Source organism: Clarias gariepinus, chromosome 12 (genome assembly GCF_024256425.1).
Source record: "Clarias gariepinus isolate MV-2021 ecotype Netherlands chromosome 12, CGAR_prim_01v2, whole genome shotgun sequence".
In the NCBI taxonomy this organism is placed as follows: domain Eukaryota; kingdom Metazoa; phylum Chordata; class Actinopteri; order Siluriformes; family Clariidae; genus Clarias; species Clarias gariepinus.
The window spans coordinates 20,173,917-20,192,540 of NC_071111.1; the positions used below are offsets into that span (position 1 = coordinate 20,173,917).

The 18,624-nt window shown below is 36.6% G+C and overlaps 1 protein-coding gene across 5 annotated transcripts in view; it reads left to right on the plus strand.

Moving 5' to 3' along the window:
* sfmbt2 (Scm like with four mbt domains 2) overlaps positions 1-12,553 on the plus strand; it is a 71,827-nt gene extending 59,274 nt beyond the window's left edge. For 4 of the 5 annotated variants that reach the window (XM_053508652.1, XM_053508648.1, XM_053508650.1 and 1 more), the window contains 7 exons: positions 1,782-1,921; positions 2,181-2,290; positions 3,975-4,150; positions 5,486-5,655; positions 8,212-8,454; positions 9,102-9,233; positions 9,383-12,553. In XM_053508652.1, coding sequence (XP_053364627.1) covers positions 1,782-1,921; positions 2,181-2,290; positions 3,975-4,150; positions 5,486-5,655; positions 8,212-8,454; positions 9,102-9,233; positions 9,383-9,523 — 1,112 coding nt within the window. In that variant the 3' untranslated portion in view covers positions 9,524-12,553. The remainder of the gene's footprint in view (positions 1-1,781; positions 1,922-2,180; positions 2,291-3,974; positions 4,151-5,485; positions 5,656-8,211; positions 8,455-9,101; positions 9,234-9,382) is intronic. The other variant, XM_053508649.1, reaches the window with a different exon arrangement.
* The last annotated feature ends 6,071 nt before the right edge of the window (positions 12,554-18,624 follow it).

Sequence of the window (18,624 nt, forward strand, 5' to 3'; positions counted from 1 at the left end):
GTATCTATCTATCATCTGACTATTTCTATCTATCTATCTATCTTTCTATCTATCTATCTATCTATCTATCATCTGACTATTTCTATCTATCTATCTATATATCTATCTATCATCTGACTATTTCTATCTATCTATCTATCTATCTATCTATCTAACTGTAATCTGACTATTTCTATCTATCTATAGACTCAATCATGAATCTATCTATCAATCTATATATCAGTAACTGTCTATCTGTCTGACACTATCTATCTATCTATCTATCTATCTATCTATCTATCTATCTATCTATCTATCTGTCTTTTAAACCTTTTAACCTAAACTGTTTTAACTTTTTAAACTTTTTAAACTATTTTAAACTTTTCACACTTTTAAACTTCCATCTCCGGCTTTCTCAAGCCAACTTAAAGTTTGTCTAAACAAACTTTTGTATCTAGTTTATATATGAAATCTTTAAATAAAATGTTCATTACTGAGGTTTTACCTTTTTTGATGATATGGATAAGGGATATTTTCTTTTTTATGTACTGTTTAGAGGAAGAATTTACTGACCTTTTTGGATGAAATGGAAATGTAGTAGTATTAAAAAAAAGAATAATAATAATAATAATAGAGCAGATGTTTTATCTTAAATGTTTTATTATTATTATATAATTGGCCTTCAATGTGAGTTTTCAAATAGAGATTATTATTTGGCCTGTTTTTTTTATCAGAGAGAGTGGGTTTTATCACTGCAGAGGTGGATAGTTTTGGTATGATTTGGCAACTCGTAAGCACAAAGTGGATATGTATGCAGTGTTATATGATACATATTGTTATGTAGGAAAGTAATTGAAAATTTTTAAATATTTCACCTTGTCAGTGAACTATGAGGGCAAAAAAAAAACAAGCAAACAAGGCAAAAAAAAATTCATTACTCATCTTTAATGTGAAATATTCAATTAATTGTGATATTGATGTGAGCTGTATACAGCACTATTGCTCCGTTAAAGTTTGAGTGAAGAATTTCATATTGCAATTGCATGCATTTAATATTAAAAAAAAGTGAAGGGTATAGAGACAATATAGATAATGTTAATATAAGCAAATGTATCTTTCCAAGATTTTTATCATAATTCTATATTATAGTCTATTACAATCAAATGATCAAATACAAATAAAATATACAGCAGCTGGCAAATGATTTCTGAAATCAGTGTTTCTTTCCTTTTCTGTAATCATTCCTACATGTATTGACAGATCTTTTAGGTTATAAATGCCACTTCCTGCTACCAGAAGCAACAACAAAAAAATCCCTCTCTATTTAAAGTGCACACACCTCTCGTCGTTTGTCATAGTTTATTTGACAAGTGACACATTCCTCCTTTTTTTTTAGTGAGTCACACAGTGAGCAACATGCACACTAATGATCTGCATTGACTAAATTAATCTGTGCAAATTAATGCTTTATAAGAGCTCAGTGTGTTTTTGCATGTTTTTTTTAATTAATAATTTTTTTCTGACTGCAGATTTTTTTTATCTGCTAGATCAGTTTCACATGCAGCCTCTTGCTATAATTTTAGCCGATGCTCAATGCGTCACCCTGATCAGGCACCTCTTTCCGCTCACCTTTTGAGACAACCGTGTTTGTCTTCATTTTTTCACTTTGATAACAATTAATTTTATTAGTGTGCTTGCTCATTAATTGCTGATCTGTGGTGTAAAAACATGAATTTTTCTATTTCTAGATAAGATCCGGATCCTTTTCTGCAAATGTAACGTGTGTAATTTGTTTACCACAGTTTCTGTAAATGGAAAGTACTGCTGCTCTCAGATCTTCGTGAATCATCGCTGTTTTTCTGGGCCATACCTCAACAAGGGAAGAATCGCTGAGTTACCACAAGCTGTGGGCCCTGGCAAGTGCACACTCGTCCTTAAGGAGGTAGAGTGGCAGTCCCTGGAGTACTGTGTGTGAGATAAGAGTCTACAGTGGGGAGACAGACAGACAGAGCAAGCCAGAGAGTTTGTGTTGCTGATTGGTGTGTGAGAGGGAGATGGAGACTGAGAGAGTGTGAAACTGGCAGAGAGAGGGAAGAGAGAGAGATAAATAAAGATATACGGTATGTCATGATGTGCGCAGTCTGAAATGCTGATTTCATTTTGTTGCTGTGTGTTTTTTTTTTTGTTTGGTTTTTATTTAGGTACTGACAATGTTGATAAACTCAGCCTATAAGCCCAGCCGTGTTCTCAGAGAGCTACAGTTGGTGGTCGATCCACAGTGGAACTGTCTTGAGGAAACCTTGAAAGCTAAGTACGTACATGGATGTGAATGCACACACACACACACACACATGCAATAAATGCAGTCAAATAGTTCCTTTAATTTTTAAACATTATTCAAGTTTTTTTTTTTTTTAAATATAATGTGTTATTTTTTTATATTAAAACATGATTAATTTAGAAATTTTACCAAAAGACCAAGTTTGACCCCAGTGGCTTCCCACAATTGCAGAGCAGTTACTCGGCTATGGTGATGGCTCAGGAAACATCACCAGGTGTACTGAATAGGTTTTTTTTTTTTTTTTTTTTAAAGAAAAGCTTCTAGATAAAAGCTTGGATGAAACCAAAGCTGCTTGCGAGCTTGAGCTACCTTTAAGGGGAACAATCTTTTACAACAATACATAAAATCTAAGATGTGGGAGTGGTGGCTCAGGCGGCTAAGGCTCCAGGTTGCTGATTTTTGAATCCGAGGGTCCGGGTTTGTGCCCCGCTGTCGGTGGGTTGCCACACCTCATACTATACCACCCAGCCACTTTATTCTGTGCCAGTCCCATTCGAGAGATTTTAGTTCATGCAAGAGTCTGTTTCCTCTAACCGATTTGTCATGCATTTCTTTATTCTAACATTGCACCTGTATAATACAGGTAAATCTGAGTCCTTTTTTCTTATTGACTGGGATTACCTGTTTTTTTTTTTTTATTGTCGGTGGTCGATTAACAGCACTAGTTATTTTATATACAGCTGTCTACCATAGTATATTGGGGTTAACAATAAATAATCGATAAGGCACAGATTTGCAGCTTTAATTTGAGGGTTTTTACACAAATTAGGTGAAAAGGTCTAGGATCAAATGAGAAAGCAAATGCAAAATATAGAGCAAATGAGAGAAGAATTGTTTATCTTATGAAAGAGAAAAAAAACATTTACAACAACTAGCCAGATCATAAAAACGTTCCAAGAGGTATTTGAATCTGTGTCAGAGTCACCACTGAAGAGAAGACTTCACCATAGTAAACACAGAAGGTATACCACAAGAGGCAAACTTATCTGAACTGAATACAGCTGCTGCAAAGACCCAGTAGAGTGCGAGCTACCTCTGTTAAAAATGTCCTAGTTAGCTGAAATGGCACAAACCCACTACACTGTCACATTCACATGTGAACGTTGAAAATCAGATAACGTACAAGCAGAGCAGGGCACCAAGCTGCAGGCATCCTACTGTACTGAGTGTCCTGACTTTCTCATTGTGCATTTTGCAGCTTGTCTTATCTGATCTGTCCCAGATCTTGCCATCTCACCTATTTTTGTAAATGTTCAAAAGGTGAGAAAATCTCCCCTTAAATTAAAAAGTTGTAAGCTGAATCAATTTCAGTTCTTTTTACAGTTATTCAGTGTTAAGGACCACACAGTTTATTGGCATGACATAGCAGTATGCTACAGACAGAGCAAGACAGAGCAATATATTTATTCAAACATGACACTTGGTCCCGGTGTGTGATAAATTTGAGAGTATAAACCCAGAATTCCTAATGAACAAAGTCATTTGCATAACCAGAAAGCCAATTTGCATACTCATGCATGCACATATTTAATAGACTTGAGCAACACAAAATTTTCCAAACAGCCTTTTTTTTTTTTTTTTTTTTTTTTTAATCTGGCTTCATTTGCATACTGGGGACACACATTGAATTTGTGACTTTGTGGTTTTTTTTCAGGTATAAAGGGAAGACTTATCGCGCAAGCCTAAGGATTGTATGTTTGGCTGAGCAGGTGGCAGATTTCTGCCGCGGAGTGTGCCTGAGACTGCAGTGCTGCCCCAACCTGTTCGGCCCCACGCTCGTCTCGGAGACGTGTCCGGAAAACTGCTCCATACACACCAAGACCAAGTACAGTAAGTATCTAAGTGTTACCAGGGGCAGGGAGGAGGGAAAAGACAAGGCGTAAGCACAGTATTGAGAGAAGGCTGGAAGGAGATGTGTATTCAGAGTCAGAAAGGTGATATCTTAGGAGACAGATATATTAAGAAAGACAGAAATATAGACAAGATATATGAGGAGAGGAAAGCAGAGGCGTTCACTAGGACAGATGGGAGGGAAAGAACAAGATGGAGTAGACGGATATAGAGCGAGACAAATATATACAGTGTATATATACTGTAGACGCGGTATTATTCAGGACGAGAAAAATACCGTTCCCAACAACCATTGTTCCTCTTAACAATCAGTTAAAGTGGAAAAGTGAATAAGGCATTTAATTTATTAAAAAGTCCTCTGTCCTGAAGACTTAATCATTAGTCATAAAAAAGCTACAGTATAGCTTTACCCTTTAATTTACATTTTCGACTTTCTGTACTAAATTCGTCACGAAGCATCAAAATAAATGTCTTATTATGGGAAACGCAACCATATCACGACCTGCGAATTATTTAATCAAGGAATAACAGGGGAATTGGTGTATCAGTGGTAGGTTTCTCCTCATCATGCGGAAGGTCTGGATGGATTCCCGGCCAATCCCCCATAGCCTGCCGTAAGATGATGGGCGTACAACATTTAAGTAAGGAATAACACACTCCTGCCAGTGTGGTTCTAGGAAAATAATCCACACAACAGGGATTCTGTTACCAATCGCAAGTGGATCATGTTATTCTGCTTAAATTACAGTGATTTTCCAATCACTCCAATGTTTCACTTATTAATGAAAGGCATATTGCTTATTTTACTGGTTTATAGTTAGATTTAATGCTGTTGATGTTCTCAAAGACAAGTTAGTTCCTGTAACTGCTTACATTATTGCCATTATAAAGAGTCATTTCCTCTCTCTCTCTCTCTCTCTCTCTCTCTCACTCAAAAAAAAAATCCTGCTTGTCATTTCCCAAGTAAACAGAAAGCATAAACTCATCTGTCCTACAGTAAGTACTTTTCCACATTGGGAAACTTTGCAAAGCACCATGTATGGTACAAAGTGCTGACAATCATTTCCCCTTCCATGAATTTGAAATAATTATCTCCTACCAAAAAAAGAGAGAAAGTGAGAGAGAGATAGAGAGAGAGATGTTAACTCGCATTATATAATTTTACATTCAAATTAAGAATGACATGGTTATACAGCTGTGGCACGATTTTCTTCCCACGTGTGCACACACACACACACACACAGACGCGCACACACATTCTGACATCTATTGTGCCAGATGTTTTGATTAAATACCATTGTCTGTGTTTTGTAGCACATTACTATGGAAAGAAGAGAAAAGTGGGCCGTCCCAGTCTGGGAGTGTGCACTCAGGACGGCGACATGGCCAAACCCGCTCGCCGCAGAAAGAAACGCAAAGCCGTCTTTGTCCAAAAGAAACGTCGCTCTACTGTTACAGGATACCATGCCATGGAGTCGGCTCAGGTCACACATCCATACACACACATAGTATTATGTTCACCACTTTATCATGGTTTGTTTATTAACCCAATTCATGGCTTTAACAGTTGAATAAAATTTTTCGTTACAAGTCCCTATACCTTTCTTTTATGTAAATCGGTTGATTTAGACATTCCCACATGCATAATATTTGCCATGTTTGTGGGATTCGGTTTTTTTTTTATAAATCACATAAGATGTTTTACCCCAATATGATAAAAAGTAAACTGCTCAATCTGGCAACTCAGCTTTTACAGTGTCATTTCCTAGATGATTGTGACTCGTAGACCTTGTGCAGCTGTGTCATGTTTCCACGTGATTTTTGTTATTTCAACCGTACTCACACCTCTACAGTCGTCAATCATGCCTAGTACTTGTGCCAAGTTCCAGGGAATGGCGCTATGTCAAAGCTATAAATCATCCAGCGGCTTCAAAAGACATGTCAAACATTTAAATTTTAATGAAATACACGCGTAACGTGCCAGAGTCACTCCACTGTCCTGTATCAAACTGTAGGAATAGACAATAAAGTGAAATATAATTTTTAGTCCATGCTCTCCGAAGACCAGTGACAGACAGCTGTATGCTAAATGTGTGTGTTGATTTCAATTCAACTGACTCAAAGACATTTAATTAATTCTGACTCAAAAGAATAACCCTCTGGCTTCCAAGCTGTTATGTGCACTAAATAGCCGACGGCTGAATCAATTTTATTATGCTTATTTCGGGATTTTCTGCTGCTCTCCTGTTTACTATGTTGCGAAAATAACCACATGTAAAACATGAAACGTCTTGAGGTTTGTTTTTACATATAGATTTAAATTACCTCTGATTAAACGCTTGCTGCTGGATTTCTCTTCAGCCGTTGCTTATAAAGTTAATGCTCCTTCTCAATGCTCTCCTGCTCATCATGTGCGTCATGCTAATCCAGAAGTGTATCTGTTCATTTAAATTTTAAAAAGGTGGAAAAAGCTCATGCATTCACAAAAAGATACAGGGAATACATTTCTTTAAAAATATTTTCGCAATATTTAAAGATTTGCATGAAGGTTTTTATATTTAATATTTATAGAAATAAATATGACCCTGCAGTTCACCCGACATCACGTCTCGAGCATGGTTCATTTTAAAAGCATTGATGATGATATCTCGCTTGCCCTGGACTAACAATGGGATCAGAACAAAGCAGCGTCAATAATTAAGTCACTCGCACAATCTCTGTACGTACTACTTCCTAATTTTAGGCGTGCCTATCTATAAATGTGACCCGTCATGTCATGTCAAGTCAGGAATTAAGTCACACAGGTTAGTTTTGCGTTATTGGCAATACAGCGCAGTAGGTGAAATGTATCAGGTTTTTCAATTCAGCCAAAATCAGTTGATAACTACCTCATGTTCCTGATCATTCGACACAATTGAGAGATTTTAATCCCAAACATTGTTTTAAGGCACTTTAACAGACACTGTCCAAGCTGACTACTCCAGGTGTGATATGAAACCATGCATTTTTCTCTATTAAACCCAGCTGCTGGTGAAGAAGCCTTTTTCTTACAGTGTCATAAAGTCCTCATTTAAATATTCTTAAACTTGGATTTTAACAGTTTTTGAAGCAGGAATCTGAAAATATACTCAGATCACGTGATTTGATGTGACTGATTAGAAATGTTACTTAATGCAGTTTAGATTTGTTCCACTGTGAAAGTCGTTCATAAACACTATTAGGGCTGAATTGCACTAGTATGAGTTCCTGATCAATGTTTTTTTTTTAATGAGCACGTTCAGGCATGAAGCTCACTGCTTAAATTGCTGGGAGATTTATAGGAAGGTTGTGCGTGCCCGAAAGCAGTTTAGGACCAACTCTTTTTTTATTACTTTACTACTAGATAAGAAATATAACTTATTTTTTTTCAACACATTAAACTGAACTTTATCTAATTAAAATATAATTTAAATTCATTTTTATGGTCATTAAGAGCACATTAAATCTAGTGCACATTGTGCTGGAAGAATTATCCTAACCTATTTAAATTAACAATCATGTTACAGTATATAAATAAATGGATTTACGTTTTTAGGCAGCCCTGTTGCCTAGTTGCCTGTCACAGTTTAATTGACAGAAATAAGACGCATACAAGTTTTATTCTTTTTAATCATTGTTTGATTTATCAGTTGACCCAATTGTTTGAATATGTTGTAAAGCATTATGTAACCGTGAACTGTAATCTGTTATAAGTCTTTGCTAATGATTGCAAACGATGATATCATGAAGGCAGTGCAATCCTAATCTCTTAGCACGGTTAATATTGTGCCGCCCTACAATAATTGTGCTACTAATTAGGTCTATTTTGATTTAAATAGATTTAGGGGGTTTAAAATGCTTAGTAATTTTGAATATGAAAGAGCATTGTATTTTATGCACACACTGACAGTGAATATTAGCAGAATATAATTGAACATCATAAGAAAAAGAATTGAAATATATTAAACAGTAACAGGAATTATCAGTGCATATAACGCAGAATGTGCTCCACTCTTCCCCAGCAGGACAGTGATGATTTTGATTATTTCGATGACGAGGAAGAGGAGGAGTCGAACAGCGGGGAAAGCTCCAGCTTGGAGCTGCGCGAGGAAGCTCCTCTGCGCTTCTCTACGCGGCGAGGCCGACCCTGCAGGTCTCTCACTCTGCCTGGGACCGGGGCATCGACAGAGCAGCCATCACTGCGCAGATCCACACGCTCGCTCTCTTACACACACACCCCGGCACCCAAGCACACACAGCCGAAGGTGAGGCAACACGTTCAATCCACATGCAAACACAAGGTCTCATTCATCAGTCTGGGTGCAGGTGTAATTTATCGGATGATATCAATTACATTGTCATTTCTTGTTGTTATTTTAGAGAACATTGCCTTTGTGTAATAATAAATGAATACTAAATAATAAATAGATATTGTAAAATAAATGCTAAGTAATAAATAAGTATTATAAAATAAATGCTATTTTATATAATAATTACTTATCATCTAATAAAAAAAAATCCATAAATTAAGAAGGAGCCAGCATTCAAAAGTAATGGCACCCGATAAAAGTGACTTGGCTAGCCGACATCCAGCAGGATTGAGTGTACGTCATGCTCAGGAGGCGCTCTTTCACCTTCTATTTATATATATATATGTATAGAGTACAGTACAGTAGGTGTCTATAAGCATAACTCAGCTGTGCCACAAACTTCACTTCGAAGTTTAGACGTGATTGGCATTTGTTTTTACATATACACGAGTATTGATGCACATCTTTAATAAACGTTAATAAATGAGGTCTACATAGAGAAAAAAAAATTAAGCTAACCAGCATTGAGAAGTGAAAACTCTGTGTCTGAGATCGGTGCCCTCATTGGGATGATGAGACTTTTTGTGTATGCGTTTGTGTAGACGGCGCATACAGAGGAGCAGGAGAGTTGTCTGGTGCTAGAGAAGAATCCTCTCGAGTGGAGCGTATCAGACGTGGTCAACTTTATCCTGTCTACAGATTGTGCCTCGTTGGCCAAGATTTTTCAAGAGCAGGTAGACACACACACACACCTAATAAAATAACAAAACAGCAAAATTTCATTAATTGAAAAAAAAACAGGCCAGGATTGGACAGCTAATAAGTGTCCAGTGCATACTCATATTCTCTCTGTCTCTCTCTCTCTTTCACGCTCTCTCTGCAGGACATTGATGGTCAGGCCTTGTTGTTGCTGACCCTCCCGACCGTCCAGGAGTGTATGGATCTTAAACTCGGCCCTGCTATCAAACTCTGTCACCAGATCGAGCGGGTTAAAGTGGCCTTCTACTCCCAGTATGCGAATTAAAGCTAAGACAGACTTACATCAGTTTCTCTCAGTGGATAAGTGCGCTTGATACACACTGCTCAGGGGCTCTCACACCATCAGAACGACATCTACAGAACTGGACATATGCTGCAAAGGCGAAATCACGAGGCTTTCCTGAAAAACGTCTGCTCAAGTATGCCTTCCGAACCCCTCTGCCGTTTATGATGAATGGATTTAATCTCAGGATGAAATAGAAGACTGGGGGGACAGCTCGTGAAGACGTATAGAGTGAAGTTACGGAAAGCCGTCCATTCTTCGTGTGTATGTCTGAGGTTACTGAAGCAGATTTTTTTGAAGGATTATTCTCAATACCAAAAATGAGACGGACGGACTTGCATTGTTACAGAGTTACCTTCATCTACATAACAACAAAGGATCAGTTCTACGTGTGCTGTGTTGCTTCCCTTTGGTTCTGGCTTCCGAAGCAGTTAAACAAACCTTGACATAACTGCATGTCCTATACTAGGATTTGGTTTCTTGGATCGATACATTTATATATTTTTTTTTTAAAAAGGCACTGAACAAAAAAAAAGAAAAAAAAAACCTGCACTGAATTCAAGCAATCATACTGTACATTGGTTAGTATTGAACTGAATTAATTATAAGAACATAATTAACATTAAAAAAACAGCTGATGTGAAAAAATAGTTTAATAGACTAGCAAGATGCCTCAGATACTCAAAAATGATTTTTCTCTGCGTCATCATTAATTACGACTAAAAGGCAAATTGTGAAGAAATATGTCCTCATATCGATCTGAGGAACAAAATCCGCTCATGATGTTTTAATAGCAGATTTAGATTATCGAATTGTTGCCTTTTTTATCACATTGTTTTGTGTGCAAACCCGAGATATAGATTTACACCCCTAGTGGAAATGGACCAGTCATGCAAGCTCATGATGCATGCTACTGAAACTTCAATACATCTGGAGGATTAAAAGTTCTGTCCACTAGGGGGCAAGTGAGAGTCAAAGCATACCTCACCAGCTACTTACTTCTTATTCTAGGCAAGATGAACAGAGTTGAATGGCAGCACCATGATAGGTAGTACTGTATATCCAGCGTTTAAACCTAGTCTAATAGGATGCAACATTTCACATTGGTATGTTACATTTATTTTCACACTTTCACAATAAGAATGCAAAATATCTGTAGCATAAGTACATGCACATATGACAGCCTAATGCCATCACGGGATTTCAATGCTAGTCGGTTTCAATAACCCGAACCTCATCCTGAGCTGATTCATCGCGCGTCTGCCATCACCGTATTCTGACGAATTACAAAACTTTCGATACATTCATAGATGTTAGTCACGATCAGTGAATCACTGGTATTTGGGAAGCACCCAGCTGTTTAAACATTCTTCCATCCTTTAGTAGAGGAACTGACCTTGCAATGAAACATGACTTAAAGCAGTACAGAAGAACAAACAAGAACACATATGGAGAAACGCCCATGTTCGTGTTAAAGAACTGTGAGTAACCACCAAAACGGTCTGAATTTCCCTTAGGAGACCAAATGATATATTTATACAAGTGTAATTAGATTTAAACAATCAGTGTATAAAATGAATAATATATTTGAGATATTTATTTTGGCCTGGCAAAAACAGGTGCTCTGATTTTTTTTTTTTTTTTTGCCTTTTTTTCTTTTTCTTTTTTTTTTTAAAAAGGGACGATACAGATTCCCTGGTTCCTTATTTCCACCAATTTGTAAAAACAAATGTTAAAAAAAAAAAAAAAAACACTGGATACTCTATGGAAATGTTTCATCAGCTATGCAAGAACAAGACCTTTCTTTTGGTAATTTTCTACTTTGCTCTATGACCTAATGCTTCCCTTGCGAATTTTGTACATAGGTTGTGTACTGATTTTATTACCTAATAGTAAAATCTAGTTTTAATACAACATTGTGATGCACTGAAAAAAAACGAGCTGGGAGTTTCCCTTTTGTAATGTTATTGTTGGTGTTGTTATTATTATTATTATTACTATTATTACACCAGAAATGTATCCTTCTCACCAAGGTTAAAAAAGGTGATAGAAAGTATAACCATATGATGAGGACAATGCAAAGGCAGAGAAATCTAACCAAAATCCTGTGACTATTTATACATCGCACTAAAATTAAACAATTGTCGAACAATGCTGTAAATCACCCATTGCCCATAAAAGAGTGAAGAACTTTTCAGAATGTCCTGGAGTGTTTTTATTCATTTTAATAATCTCATCATGGAATGTGTTGTAATTTATGTTTAGCATATGTTTTGTTTAATGTAACTATACTGTACCTTTAAGGATAGTATTCAGCTTTAATAAAAATGCACAATGTTTGCAAAAAACAACAAACAAACAAAAAAGATAATTGGATTATAGATTGTTCTGGGGGAGAAAGTTCATTACATGGAAAATCACATGCAAATGTTTTTTACCCAAATAATAGACAGGATGAACATGCTTCCTGTTAAGATGAGGAAACGAGGCGAAAAACAAATTTTATGAGAGATTTGAGGTTTTCATGTAATAAAAATCCGCAACATGATTTTTTTTTAAATGCAGTCAGCTTTTATTTACACACTAACTTACCTAAAGCTTGATTCTGTCCAGAGATGAATAACCAAATAAGTAAAAGCTTTTTTATAAGCATTTTTTTAAGAAAAAAAATTTCGATTATGTAAGTTTATTCATGCATTATAGATTGAAGAAAGAAATTTAACCAGCAAAGGAAATGACATAAAACAACCTTCCAAAGAATTACTTTCAAGAGTTATTTCAAGACAATACAGCTGATACTTCTGTACACTGAGTCATAAAGAAACAAATTCTGTCATGGTGGAAATTCAGCAGAATTTACAGACAGCAGCGAGCGCAGTGATCCAGCCCCTGTGGCTGATAATTGATTGTCAGAAGGTCCTTGAATTGAAAGTGGGTTTCCCAGCCCTGTAGACCTTTTGGCAGAAAATCCCAGCACAATATGGCAATAAAGATAAACAAATGTACCGTTTAAACGTTCTCTGAATACGTGCCTGCTCACGATACAGGCTGGATCATGACACATTTCTTCTCCTCTTGAGGAAGAAGAAACTACTTGCCCTCCACTGGAACTGACGGAACTGACAGAGAAGTATAAAGATCTACTGTAGATCACATGGAAAAGTGAAAGTAGATTATTTTTACACTGTGTAACTAGAGATGCAGTAGCTCCACTAAAAATGTTCGCATTAATCCATTTTATGATCCATTACGTACTGTAGAGTATCAGGCCATGCATAGGGATGTCTGAAGTTTTGAATTATGGTAAAAGAGTATCGTTTGTCTCGGCAGTACCATAATATGTTTCATAAAATTACAGTATTTATAAAGTAATAATTATGAAAGCCCTGAAAAAAAGCCGGTTTAATTAAATTTTTATATGTACAGTATTCGTTATGAGTTAGAAACAACTTTAAAGAGAAAATTCATGATCATTTTAGCCAATCTGCAATCATATTTTTGTTGTACTGTTGAGGGACTCTAGGAAGGTAATATATACTAATGGGAAAAAAATGTTGCTCATATAAATTCATTACAAAATGTATTTCTGTCTAAGAATAAGAAAGAATGATTTTAGACATAAATCCTGTCCGTCTGCACCAGAGATTCAAAGTGTTGAGCAACAAAGATAATTCTGATGTCGACGGCATAAAGTTGTCGTGTCCAACATTCATTTTTACAAAGTCGAAACGAGTGAACGAGCCGTTGTTATCGGTCACAGCTTGACCACACCGGCATTTTTTTTTGTACAGTTTCTCAAACAACGCCATCCAATTAGTCTGGCCTCCCTGACCTAAGGAGCCAGCAGTGGAACCTGATGTAGGAATCTGTACCGTACTCTGGGAATGGTAATCCTGGAAACTCCATACCGTCTGGTGACGTCTATTTAAATTGCACAAGGTTAAAGTCAAAAATCTGATTTTTTTTTTCTTTTTTATTGATACCAAGACATGACCATGACATCATAATGTGATGTCGACTTCCATGCATAAATACGGCGTCATTAAGAAAATGTGTGTTTGGTTACTTATGATAAAGTAATTTTACCTTACATGAGTTTTAATGTAACAGGGCAAAAAAAATAAATAAATTCAAGATACAAAGAACTTAATCCCAGAGAAAAAATGCTTCGAGTTTTTATATCAATAATGATTAGCTTTTTTTTTTTTTTTAGGTTAACATTTTTTCCATGAGCATATTTAAAAATATCCGAAGACACTTTGTTTGTACTATATGCCAGTACTGTATAATGTTTTTTGCCAGTTATTATTATTATTATTATTATTATTATTATTGTTTACTTTACAAATTCAATTCAATTAAAAATGTATTTGTATAGCACTTTTAACAACTGTCATGGTCGCAAAGCAGCTTTACACAATCAAAAGAAAATTATGGAAATTTGTATAAAATGTGAAAATTATAGATTAAAAAAAAAAGAGTGCCTTGGTAGTTTTTTGCCTATAATGTTACATTTTGTATCATAAATCATTTATTTTCTCATTCATCATCAGTAAGGCTTCATGCTGGTCAGGCTATCATGATGCGTGCACACACACACACACACACACACACACACACACACACACACACACTTCCATATTCATATCCATTATTTATACATGCACTCAGCAGCTGACCTGTACAATTCTCATGAATTTGCCATCATGTGAAAGAGAAGAGAGAGAGAGAGAGAGCGCTGTCTAATTGCCTTTGGCTAAAACAAAAAACACAGGCACATACAAAGACATGATTCAATAATCAGAGACATAAAACACAATAATAAGGGAGTTTCAGTCTCTTATTATAAAGTAAGCAATTATCTAGACATAAAACCATTGTTTATCAAACACACTCCTACTGAAGAAGATGTAATTAAATACTTATCAAGGCAACGGCAACAACGTTGTGAATTATTGGGTCTAATTCTGATAAAGCCAGTAAATACTGTGTCTGAATCAGTGCTGTTTACTGATTTCCCTCCAGTGATTAAATTACATCTGGGAATGTTTTCCCCTTTGTGTGTGTGTGTGTGTGTGTGTGTGTGTGGCCATTAATTCTTTTTATTTTTCATCAAGTTGTGGGAAATTCATCCTGCTGCTACATCATACTGTTGCCAGGCAACACACTTTTTGGAATGTTTGTTTTTTGGTCTATAATTGAGCGAGGCATTGATAGTAAAGCTGTCCACTTAAATGTAGAGAATGGGCGAGAAATGCATAACAGCTTTGTACCATAGCAGGTTGGAGGACACGCACCCTTTCTGAACACTCACTCAGTTTAATTGAATGGTGGCTTGGTCAAGCGCAATATGAACATCATACTGTAACACTGTGACAAGTGAGATCTCTGCGTGAAATGAAATGAAACTGCATAGAAATGGAGATTTACTGAGATATATTTTCTTTTGTTCTGGCATGTCAGAGTTGTTTCCTTCAGAACTAATGGAGTTTCCTTTTTGCTTGCTTCCTTGCTCTAATCTACTGATATGTTGTGCTTATTGTTGTTATACCTAAATCTGCTACTACAAAAGAAAAAAGAAAAAGAAAAAAGTTACCCATGTGGGTTACGGTAGCACTGTTACTATACTGCTGAATAAGACATGCTAATTGCATGCACATTTGGGCCACATGTGGCTGTAATCTACATTTGGCCAAGTATCAGTATATACTGTATGAAACACTAACCTCTTATGTTGCAAAATGTAGATCATCTCTAACCTTCATAAGCAAAGACCTCATAGTGGGATTGAGCTTTATGGTCTATTAATAAATCTGGACCGGACTTGCAGATGAGATTGTCCCAAGACACATACTCTGTACATACAGTATATACTATATCATTTATGTTCACTCATGCAGTACAATATACTGTACCGTACATGCAGATACAGGTTAAGAGCTTCAGATGTTCATCCAATAGCCAGGAACAAGAATCGGAGGCTACTCACCCAAACTGCATATTTAAAGATTACAAAAGGCCAGATTATTTTTTTTTTCTTTTCCTCAATATCCCAGATTTTACTGTATATGGAGTATTGAAGCAAGGTGTGCCCACGGTGCGGAACTACAAACTAAAGCAATTTCTTTATTGAATGAACACTGACTCCTGAAACTTGGTTCATAAAACACCAGCCATGAAGATCTGTGGTGAAGGCTCTTTTCTGTTTGAAAAATGCTAGCTTGAAGTTTTTGCATGCATATCGGAAATCAACAAACAGTTTACTCTCGAAATGCGGCGTGTGAACTTCACCACAATGAACATGAAGGTTAAACCACACTCACACACAGGCACTTGAAGAGTACTAGTGCTTTTTTTCTGAAGTGTATTTTCACTATAAAGCAAAACGTCCTTAATGTAAAAAAAATATATATATATATATGTATACAAATAAAATGCATAAATAATGCATAGTGATTTTCCTTTTTCTCTTCTGAGACGTTTTAAGCATTCATCTTTCAACTATGCTCATCAAGAACCTTATTCAGCACTGTTCACTTGCTAACAAGAAAAAGCAATCATGCCAACTTGTGTAAACAAAAAGGGATTTGTGTAGAGCAACAGTTATACTGTAAAAGCCTGTGACTTTAATGTGCATATTTAATCACTGATGTATTACTATAGATGATTGCAAGCGAATGCTCATTGATTTATAAAGATGTCCATAGAATAGAAAATTTGTACAAATTCAGAGATATGTATGTGATCCATCATTATAGCTGAATATGATGTAAATGCAGGAGCACGGTGGCTTAATGGTTAGTACTGATGCCTTGCACCTCCGGGGTCTGGGTTTGATTCCCTCTTTGGGTTTTTTTATAGAGTTTGCATGTTCTCCCCGTGCTTGGTGGCGTGCTTAGCAGCATCACAGGATAATACTGTAGCCATAAAATAGAAATTAAAATAATATAAAAACAATACAAGATACGACAAGTTACATCAAGTGTGTTGCTATTCAATTATTCATCATAGTCACATATGCATAGCATTTGGTTCATTTAAACATTACAAGACTTCAACATATGGCATTATTTTCAGAAATAATATTACTAAAATCTACTGTATATCACAACAATAACAACCCACATCAGATTGCTTGCAGTAGCTTATTTGCCCTACAGGTCTTACAATAATAATGTTATACAATATTATATTAAAAAAAACAATATAATATTATAGCAGAAATACCAAGAGTATTAAAATAATAGGCAGCACGGTGGCATTGTGGCTATCACTGTCACCTTGCACCTGCAGGGTTCGATTCCAGCCTCGGCCCGTGTGTATGGAGTTTGCATGTTCTTCCCGTGCCTGATGGGTTTCCTCCAGGTATTCCAGTTTCCTCCCACAGCCCAAAAACATGCAGATTAGGCGAAATGTATTGTAAAATACAGTGTATTGGGTATACACAGCATGCTACAATATTGTACTGTAAAATACAGTGTGTATTATTGCACTCGCACATCCAGCTAACACATAAAAATCATAATTCTTGCACGTTGCACATTACTTGTTTGCACATGGCTCATTTGCACATAAAATGAGAACTATTTTGTACGTTAGGCCACGGACAATCACACTGCTGCTGATGCACAGCTTATATCATTTCATACTCCCTGTATTAACTCATACTGCTGCTATTATACCCACACTATATTTTTACATTTCTATCTTTTTTTTATATTCTGATATGACAGTATTATACTCCACAGTTAACACTTTCATTAAAAAAAAATATGTTCCTTTATTTAATTCTAGCTCATCTAACTTAATTTCCAGCTTCATTTATTTATTTCATATTTAGTTTAATTGTATTTTTCTAGTGCAATATTTCCATTTGTAGTGTAATTTTTACTGTACTGTTTTTTTAGGTCATATAAGCATTTTACTGCATGTCATACTGCCTTGTCAAGACCTTGTGATCTCGTTAGACAACAATCAGATCACTCCTTCAGTCACTACCCGCAATCTTGGGTTAACTCTAGACAATCAACTTTCATTTTCCCCACACATTTGCTAACTTTACTCACTCTTGCCGGTTTCTTCTCTACAACATCAGAAGAATCCGCTTATTTCTTTCTACACCAGCAACTCAGGTGCTTCTTCAGTCCCTTGTTCTTTCAAGACTGAACTACTGCATCTCACTCCTGGCAGGTCTGCCTTTGTCCACTATCTGTCCTCAGCAGCTGATCCAGAATGCAGCTGCACGTCTTGTTTTCAACCTCCCTAAACACCCACACCACCCCACTTCTCCGCTCCCTGCACTGGCTTCCTGTAGCTGCCCACATCAAATACAAAACCCTGATGCTCGCCTACAAAGCTAAAAACGGCCCAGCACCCACCTACCTCTCAGCTCTAGTCACACCTTGCATCGCATCACGTTCCCTCCGATCTTCCAGCACTGCTCAGCTGGTCCGACTATCTCTCAGCGATCGAGGAAGACGCTCCTCTAGACTGTTTCCTGTTTTGGCACCTATGCGGTGGAATGATGTTCCTCTACACGGCCAGGGGTAGCTCAGTGGTTAAGGCATTGGACTATGGTTCAGAAGATCCCAGGTTCAAACCCCACAACCACCAAGTTGCCACTGTTGGGCCCTTGAGCAAGGCCCTTAACCCTCAACTGCTCAGATGTGTAATGAGATGAAATGTAAGTCGTTCTGGATAAGAGCGTCTGCCAAAAGCCTAAATGTAAACGTAGATGTCGGCACAGCTAAGTCTCTGGCAATCTTCAAATGACAACTTAATACCTATTTGTTCCTTCAATATTTTTGTTAATCCCACTACACCCCTCAATTCTTTTTTACCTTTGCAGTGGTGTTTGATTGATGGTAGTTAGTTAGTAACCTAGTAACCCAGTGTAGGGATCTATCTAATGACAGAACGTTAAAGCACTTTTGTAAGTCACTCTGTGTAAGGGCGTCTTCCAAATGCCTATACTGTATGTAAATGTATGGTTGTATAAGTGACAAATAAAAAATGTGTATGTGTGTGTGTGTGTGTGTGTGTATGTGTGTGTATGTGTGTGTGTGTGCGTGTGTGTATATGTA